The sequence below is a fragment of the Felis catus genome, chromosome D2 (genome assembly GCF_018350175.1).
Source record: "Felis catus isolate Fca126 chromosome D2, F.catus_Fca126_mat1.0, whole genome shotgun sequence".
Classification (NCBI taxonomy): Eukaryota; Metazoa; Chordata; class Mammalia; order Carnivora; family Felidae; genus Felis; species Felis catus.
Genome location: NC_058378.1, coordinates 87,446,089 through 87,455,074, shown reverse-complemented (window position 1 = coordinate 87,455,074; position 8,986 = coordinate 87,446,089). Strand labels below are relative to the sequence as shown.

Here is an 8,986-nt window from a genome sequence, read left to right as displayed (position 1 = left end):
CTGTTTGCTTTGACTTGGAAAAAGATGCAGGTTTCAGAGCCCCCGCAGAGTCCAAAAGCAGCAGGTTTGAGAATGTTCCAAAGATCAATGTAATTAGGGACACAAGCGTGGAAGAGACAAGAATCTGGACGGACAGACAATGACAGTCAAGATGACAATTTCTTATTTTTAAAAAAAATTTTCATTTGTTTTTTTTGATTTACATCCAAGTTAGTTCACATATAGCGCAACAATGATTTCAGGGGTAGATTCCTTACTGCCCCTTACCCATTTAGCCCATCCCCCCTCCCACACCCCCACCAGCAACCCTCTGTTTGTTCTCCATGTTTAAGAGTCTCTTGTGTTTTGTCCCCCTCCCTGTTTTTATATTGTTTTTGCTTCCCTTCCCTTACGTCCACCTGTTTTTTATCTTGAAGCCCTCATATGAGTGAAGTCATATATTTGTTTTTCTCTAATTTTGCTCAGCATAACATCTAGTTCCATCCACGTAGTTGCAAATGGCAATTTTCATTCCTTTTGATCGCCGAGTAATACTCCACTGTATATATATGCCACGTGTTCTTTATCCATTCATCCATCGATGGACATTTGGGCTCTTTCCATACTTTGGCTATTGTGGATAGCGCTGCTATAAACATTGGGGTGCATGTGCCCGAGAAGACAGCAATTTCAAACATGAAGTTACAAAGGAAGTTTACCTCTGTTAAATTTTTTATTTTTATTCATTGATTGATTTTGAGAGAAAGAAAGCACGAGTCAGGGAGGGGCAGAGAGAAGACAGAATCCCAAGCAAGCTCCAAGCTCAGCTCAGCCCGACTCGGGGTTCAGTCCCAGCCACCGTGAGATCACAACCTGAGCCGAAATCAAGAGTAGGACACTTAACCGACTGAGCCACCCAGGCGCCCCAAGTTTGGTTTTTTAACTGTTAATTTTTAAAAAATGTTTATTTTGAGAGAGAGCGCAGGGGAGGGGCAGAGAGCCAGAGGGAGGGAAAGAATCCCAAGCAGGCTCCCCCGGTGTGGGACTCCCATCTCAGGAACTGTGAGATCGTGATCTGAGCCGAAATCAAGAGTAGGGCACTTAACTGACTGAGCCACCCACGTGCCCCAACCTCTGTTAAGTTTTGAGGCACAACTGGACATCAGAGAGAGTGCAGGTACCAGAGCTAATTACAGATAAGGGGTGTCGAGCTATTCGGGAGTACGAAAGCTGCCCCGCACATTGATAGGGTTATTTGCCTACTTGTAGAAAAATGCATTTAACATTGAGGTGTTCTCTTGTAAGCAACAGATTGATCACCAGATAAAGGTTACTTCACAAGGCCCTGGACAGCACTGGTCCTCGACGGATCAGCAAGATGTGAAAACACTCCTTCTGGTTCCAGCCCCAGAATGCAAAGGTGCTGGGCTGGGCTGGGTGGGCGGCCCCGCAGCTGGGCGGAGAGGACCCTCAGCCACAGAGCTTCTTCGGCTGAACTGAGGAAGGACACAGGCGATGCGCACAATCCCTGGCCCGCAGGGCAGCACAGAACAGAACGGCACGACGGGGAGCTCCACACTAGACGGGTGGGTCGCCCAGGCAAGGAGGCAGTTGGGCACGACAGGCACTGTGGCACCTGCCAGAATGCGCGCTGTAAGAATGGTCATTGAAGGTGCACACTGCACAGCCACTCGGGTGGCTACTATAAAAACAATCTCTGCGTCAGCGAGGATGCAGAGAAACTGGAACCCTTGTACACGGTTGGCGGGAATGTGAAACAGTGCAGCCATGTGGACAACAGTATGGAGATTTCTCAACAGACTAAAAACAGAGGGGCACCTCATTGGCTCAGGCGGTTGAGCATCCGGCTTCGGCTCAGCTCACGATTTCGTGGGTTTGAGCCCCGCATGGGGTGGGCTTGAGCACGGAGCCTGCGTGGGATTCTCTCTCTCGTTCTCTCTCTGCCCCTCCCCTGCTCATGTTCTCTCTCTCTCTCTCAATAACAACAACAACAAAAAAATTAAAATTAAAAAAGAAATGAAGGGTATGAATCTGCTGTCCAGGGGCCCCTAGGGAGAGGGCACTAATCTGAGGAGTAGTCCTAGGAGACCCTGCTGGAGACACTGCCCTGTGCTCGTGGTCAGGCCCAGGGAAGGATTCCTAATGGCCAGTGAAAGCATCGCCACTGTGGCGTGTCTGTCCCACGTCCCCAGAACCAAGCATAAGACTCGCACATCACAGAACAGGATGCGGACACGCCTCACCTCACTGACCCACAATATAGCCCCGGACGAAGGGGAGGGACAGCGAGAAGGGATTTGGGAATCTTTGGGGCATCCACAACAGCAGGTTTAAGGAACAGAGAACCCGGCCAAGCAGCTGGGTTGAGCCCAGGAAACATGAACAGCCCAAACTCCCCTCCCCAGGCTGGAAGACACGGAAGATGGGCAGAGAAGGAACGTTCAGGTTCCTTACTCCAGCACGAGGCGCCTGAGGAGGCCATGGGATGCACCCCATTTGTAAGGTGGGCGGTAAGGCAGATGGGTTTTCCGAGGTGCCTTCAAGCCTCTCAAACTCGATGACCTCCACAGATTTCTTTCAGCCACAAAATAGCCTCCCTCCAGGGCAGAGGGTCCCCGGGCATCACCCCCACCCCGGGAGGCTGACATATTTGCCCCAGCCTGTGGTTCTGACCTTCCAGTGGGAGGTGGCCTGTGGGGTGGGGGGGTAGGTCTGCAAGCTGGAATCACCCCATAGCAGGTTTTTGGCAGCCTAGACACTCTCAGGGATCGTAGCAAAGACAGCATCGTGAAGCAGAAGAAAGTGTGTCTTAAGTGAGGTGACGCTTTGAGTCACTTCTACGGTTTTGGTCTCACAGAGCCCCCAGGATCTGCCATAAATGTACAGCCCATGGGTGGGCTCAGCTTCTGGGGTCTGGGAGACCACTCCTGCTCCCATTTGGGGATCTCTGCAGGCCAAGGGTCCAACTGGGGTCTCTTCTCCAAAGATTCCTGAAAAGGGCTTGGGGGAGGGGCTTTACCCCCCACCCCCACCCCAAGCCCCAGGTACTGCTGGAACCTTGGAACACAGGGCCAGCAAGAACACCTATTTAGCTTTGTGGCCTCGGGGCAATCACTTGTCCCTGAAAAGAACCCCTACTTGGTGGAACTGTATTGTTATGCTGGCCAGTTGCCTCGGGCTACTTCCTTATCTCCCCAGGGCAGGAGCACCTCCCGGCCCACCCAGTTCTCATTCGTTGGATCCACCGAAAGAGGGTGGGGCTCAGTTACTATTTGGAAAATGCTCCCAGGGCGGTTTTGGTCAAGTCCTCTCAAATCTGCAGGACGTGGTCCTCGGCCAAAGTCTCAGGGCCTGGGCTACCCAGAGCAGTCACTTCCCCGGGGACAAAAGGAGCCCCTCTCCTCGTATGCGTTGGCTGTCCTGTTCCCAGCTGCCTCTAAGGAGTCCTGCTTTCCAGAACCCAGCCGGAAGGTTTAGGCCTGACTGGGGTCGGGGTGGGGCTCTGAGCACACCCCATCGGCAGCTATGGTCAGGCTGGGGGAGCGTGCCCACAGTGGAGGAGACCCTCTAATGCCCACCCCCAGTGGCTCAGGCAGAGTCCGGTCACTGCTATTTTCCCTGGGGTTCCAATCTCCCCCCTGGTCCCGCTCAGTTGGGCTCCCAGGGAGGGCAGAAAATGCTCACCCACCAAGGCTGGGCTGGTGCAAAGTTCTGGCGGACAGGGTCTGGAAGGCTCCGGGGAAAGCCAGTGTTACAAGGACCCCAACTTCCCTGTGCCCTTGCCTCCTAGGGAAGGTCCTAGTCAGCATCCCAGCACGCCCCAAGGCACAGGCAGCCCAGGCCCTCCACCCACCCCCCACCCCACAGGGAGACATTTTAACCTCGGCCTGATGTCTGCAGGCGGTATTAGTAGGGACCACTCCTATCTAACACAAGACGTGCACGCGTTCACAGAATTATATCGGAAAAAAACAATCTTTTTATTGAACATACCTAGACTTGGAGTAGGGGAGGGCCGCAGGATGGGGTCAGGGCGGAGGGAACGTGATCGTACAGAAAGGATCGGGGCAGCCAGGCCTCAATCTCGCGGGTCGGCCAGGACGCCTCGCTCGGCGGCGGCGCTGCCTAAGATGAAGCCGACGGCCAGGGACACGGTCTGGTCGAAGGAGCCGCGCAGCTGCTCCACGTGCTGGTTCAGGGTCAGCAGCTGGTCGCGCAGCGGACCCAAGATGGCCACGATGTCGCCCAGGTGCCCCAGGGTCTGCAGAAGGGCGGCGTTCAGCGACGGGGGCGCGGACTGCGGGGGCGCGTGGTTTTCGGGGCGGCCGGACGGAGAGTCGGGGTCCTCCCGGGCGGGGTCTAGGGCCGGCGGCGGCGGGGATGCCGCGGCGCGGAAAGGCGCGTGGTCCTCGGGGCGGCCGGGCGCGGCGGCAACCGTGGAGAACGCCGTCGGGGAGCCGGGAGCGCGCGGTGCGTCTGCAGACTTGGGCGGCGTCGGGCTGAACCTCAGCGTCCAGGCAGGGTCTGCGTCGGGGTCGCGGGTGACGGGCGGCGGCGGAACGTCTGGAACGCGGAGGGGGCGTCGGGCCGGGCTCCGGGGGCTCGCCCGCCGCGGCTCTTACGCCCAGGGGCCCCTGCTGTCGCCCCGGCTCCCCCACCCGCCCCCGCTCCCCCACCCGCCCCCGCCCCCGCTTACCCGGTCCCGCGGACGAGAGGTGTGCGGCGGCGGCCGCCCGGCGGCCGCGCGGGGGGCGCCCGGGCCCCGGGGAACGGCGGCGGCCGCGGCGGTGCCCGTTGTCGCCCAGCAGCCCCATGAGCTCGCGGATCTGCGCATCGAATGGCCCGGACGGCTGGCCCTGGGCGTCGCGGAGCTTGTCCTTGAGGAACTTGTAGCGGCGGCGGCACTGCGCGGGCGTGCGCCGCACCTGCTGGCGGGCCAGCGCGGCCGACACGCGGCGGTAGGTGGGCAGCGCCTGGCGGCGGTCGAGCAGCAGCGCGCGCCACACGGTCGGCTGCAGCAGAGTGCCCAGCAGCAGCTCCGTCTCGCGGGCGCTCCAGGGCGTGCGCTGCGCCGAGCCCGGGGACACGGGCGACCCGGGGAGCCCGAGGGACGCGGGGGACGCGGGCGCTGCCAGCGCGCCGGGCGAGGCGGGCCGCCGGGGCGGTGTCCCCGGGGCGCCCCCGGCCGGCCGCGGCTCGGGGTCGGGGCTGGCCGGCGACGCCGGCGCGGGGGGCGCGGGCGGCGGCGGCCGCCGCGGCCGGAGCAGCATCCCGGGGCCGGCGGGGCGCGTGGGGTCGGGGCCGCGGCCCGAGAGAGGCCGCCTGCACGGGATCAGAGGGTGCACGCTCGCCGGAGAAGGAGCGGGAGCCGGAGCCCGAGCGAGAGCCGTAGCGGGTCTACGCCGTCCGCCCCCGCGCGCCCCGCCCCGTCCCGCCCCGCCCCCACCCAGCCAGCCGACTTCAACTTGGGCCGGCCCGGGCCCTGGCTAGGAACAGCCCGACAAACCACAGAGGGTCTACTTTTTAAACTCTGGAGTTGACGAACAAACGGATACGGCAGCTTGCCCGAGGCGCGCAAGGTCCGATTCGTTTTTTACGCATGTGCCGTGCCCTTTCACCGCCGCGCAGACCTAGCCGTGGAACATTCCAGCTCCCAAAGGCGCCCCCGCGCCCCTCCCATTTGCCTCAGGCGCGTCCCCGCCAGTAGTTCGCAGAGGCGCTGGTGTTTGGGCCCCGCCCCCACCTGCCGTGGTTCTGATGTGAGCACCGAGGTGTGGTCGCCGCTGCGTGCAGCCAGCTCAGGGCAGGATCTGCTGAGTTATGACCAGAGCTCAGAATTGGTGTCATAATTCATTCCCCCCCCCCACACACACACTTCACAGGAAAAAACTGCTTTATTCTAATAACTACCCTTAACATCAGATTAATAGAGAGTATTGAGCATTTCCTCCTGCAACTAGGAAGAAGACAAGGATGCCCCAGCATCACTGGTTCTATTCAACATCATTCTGGAAGTGTAGCCAGAGCAATAAGGCAAGAAAAAGGAGTAAGGTTTATAAAATTGGAAATGAAGAAGTAAAACCATCATTATTTTCAGGTGATATGATTGTAAATGTAGGAAATACAAAATGATCTGCAACCACATTATTAGAATTAGTAAATGAGTTTAGCAAGGTCATTGAGTACAACAATAAACAAAAATCAATTGTATTTCCATATACTAGCTATAGTCGTTTTTACAACTTTTTCGTTTGGGGTAATTGGTGGCACAGAAGGGACTGGAGACCCTGTGCCCCCCCCCCCCCAGAGGAGCATCTCGTGGGACCACGGCACCTTTGTCAAAGCCGAGGAATTCACGTTGGCAGAACACCATTGACTGAGCCACAGACTTGACTTGGGTCTTAGCAGGTTTCCCAGAAACGAGCCTGTTCTGTCCCAGGACCCGGTCCAGGGCACCGCACCGAGTGTGGTCGTCTTGCCTCCTCTGTCCCATGTGGACCCTGGCAGTTTCCCACTCTTGTTGTCCACATTCTGGACACTTTGAGGAGACTGCTCGGTGCTTTGTGGGTGTCCTTCACCTTGGGTTTGTCAGATGCCTTCTCATGATGAGCCCGGGCTTGTGGGCGTTTGGGAAGAAGACAGACGTTGCCGGGGTGCCCGCCACCTCTCCACTGTCCGGTCACCAAGTGCACCCCTCGCGTGGGGGTGAGCGGGCTGCCCTTTGAGGGGGGTGGCCACGTGTTGTTTGGGGCTCTCCTGTAATTCTTCCTTATCAGTGGACTCGTGCCGTCCTGCATGACGGGGTGCCGTCCCATGCCATCGGCTGGAGGTGCCCGGATCGCCCCAGCTCTCTTCCTCTTTCCCTCTCGTCCTGTGTCCTTCTGACATGCCCCCAACCCCCAGTACTTCTCTGCTTTGTGCCGCTACCAGAGACTTCTGATCATCTTGTGCTTTCCCCACTCCAGCTCTAGAATCAAGCAATTTGCCATTTCTCCAAAAACCTGTGGTTCCTTCTTTTGGGGAGAGTGGTATCTGGAATCCAAGATCTGGAGACGGGTGTGCCTGTTGCTACTGGGGTGTCACTGCTTCCCAGCCACTGGGTCTCGGTGGGGAGTAGTCCCCCCCGCCCAGGGTATGTTTGTTGATGTCTGGAGATGTTGGCTGTCACAACTTGGGGGCTGCTGCTGGCATGTAGGGGGTAGAGACCAGAGGTGCTGGGAAACACCCCACAGCGCACAGGGTGGCCCATCCACCCAGCGCATCAGTGGGGCTGTGACTGGGCTGTGTGCTGGCCCCGTGGAGGGTGAGTTAGGAAGCATGTGTATGTGCCCCCGCCCACGTGTCCACACCTGGCCTCCCCACTGGCTTTGCTGCAACTTCTTTCTCTGACAGCGGGAGGCCCCGGCTCCCTTATCTACAGCTTACGTATTTATGGATCAACCCTACTGTGCAAGGGAAGTAGCTTTAGGACTGCTGAGCCGAGTTCCCCGGGAGAAGTCAGTCCATCGACTGGGGTGCAGGCCTAATATGGTCTTTGGCCTCGCAGTTTCCTTTCAAAACACTGTTTTCCAGGGAGACTTAGGTCAGCCCCCCAAAGGGGTGGGAGGCAGCCGAAGACACCGGGGCAGCTCCAGGCACAGTGTGCCCGTGCGAATCCCTCCCGCCTTTAGAGCAAGCTTCAGACAGCAGTAGGAGCCACGGCAAACAACCCCAAACCACCCGTCTGGGGGCTAATGCCGGTGGGCGGGCCAGCTGACGGGGTCCTCTTTCACAGAGCAGACGACCACCTCGGCGCGGGGAGCCGTCTGCCCCTCAGCACGCAACAAGGAGCCGCGTCATGCGCCACGGCATAACCGTTGACTCTGAGCAGTGGCCGGCACTGGCCCTGTTTGGTTATGCCGCTGATTCCGTGGTCAGAGCTAGGACGAGGGTTCGGGTGGGCTGCTGGGCGTTCCCTTGGGACTGGGGCGGGCGGGTGTGGCACCGTCTCCGGGGCCCTGGCCTGGCTGTTTGGGGCCCCACAGGCCTCTGAGCGGCACGTGCCGGTGCCCGGGCGGCTCCGGGGCCCGCTGGCCGGACGTCTCTCCCGTCTCCGCTCCGTCCGCTCAGGACTGCTGCCTTGGGCCTGCTCCAGCATGGTGGTCTCGGGGTACTCAAACGTCGCCCGTGGTGGGGCCTTTCCCCAGAGCACGGATACACCGGGCCAGCCTTCATCGGCATAGGAGTGGACTGCCCAGCGTGGGGACCTGGGAAGCATGGCTCGCTTGGGGGCCTAAAGGGTCACTGGTTGTCAGTTGTCCTCAAGGAAAACCTGCTGATTTGATTAGACCCAGTGCAGTGGAAGGAGATCCCGGTCCTCCTGTCTCAGGGGGGAAGAGAGACCAGGATTTAGTGATTTTAAGGTGGGTGAGGACCCAAACCACCCACCCACCCGCGACTGGGACACTGGGACCCACCCGTGCAGCCACCGTGCGCGGTAACGTGACTCTAACAGGACGCTCTTGCCAGGCGGGGGACTTTACCCTTTATTACAGGGACTCCCCGGGTGGCTTTTCCACAGAAAAGAACCATGTTTGTCCCCAAATTCTTCGAACCCCTGGTCTCCTGCCCCTCCTTTCGCAGTGTCTGGCAGGACCCTTCCCGGCGGCAAGCAAGCCTCAAGGAACATCCCTGTCTTGCCCTGGTGAGGGAGGACCCGGCCGTCCTGCCCTCAGGCTCAGGGTGAGGCCGGCAGCCTTCGGGTGGGAACCGGCTGGGGACGCCCAGTCCGTGGCAGAACGAGCTTTGGTGGCTCACCTAATTTGAGTGGTTTGCAGGCAAACGCCTCCTATGGCAACGGAGAGACCGCGCGCTCATGGGCCCAGCAGTTCTGGGATTCCGCTCTGGGGGGCTGGAATTAAACGAGTTGGCAGACCTGGCCCTTCTCCGTGCCACCCAAGGACATACTGGCTGTGGCCGGTGCTTCTCGTCCCCTGGTGCCTTCGCG

General features: G+C 59.2%; 1 protein-coding gene across 1 annotated transcript; it reads right to left on the bottom strand.

Moving 5' to 3' along the window:
• Positions 1–3,959: 3,959 nt before the first annotated feature.
• On the bottom strand, positions 3,960–5,436 carry UTF1 (undifferentiated embryonic cell transcription factor 1). Its single transcript, XM_023240314.2, has 2 exons — positions 4,697–5,436; positions 3,960–4,563 (listed from the first exon to the last, which is right to left on the bottom strand). The coding sequence occupies exons 1-2, from the start codon at positions 5,268–5,270 to the stop codon at positions 4,079–4,081; spliced, it is 1,059 nt and encodes a 352-aa protein (XP_023096082.2). The 5' UTR covers positions 5,271–5,436; the 3' UTR covers positions 3,960–4,078.
• Between the last annotated feature and the right edge of the window lie 3,550 nt (positions 5,437–8,986).

Excerpts from the sequence above, each read along its gene's own strand:
- UTF1 (XM_023240314.2), bottom strand. The coding sequence starts at position 5,270 with ATGCTGCTCCGGCCGCGGCGGCCGCCGCCGCCCGCGCCCCCCGCGCCG. Across the intron at positions 4,564-4,696 it reads CCTCTCGTCCGCGGGACCGG|ACGTTCCGCCGCCGCCCGTC; the intron begins GTAAGCGGGGGC and ends TCCGCGTTCCAG.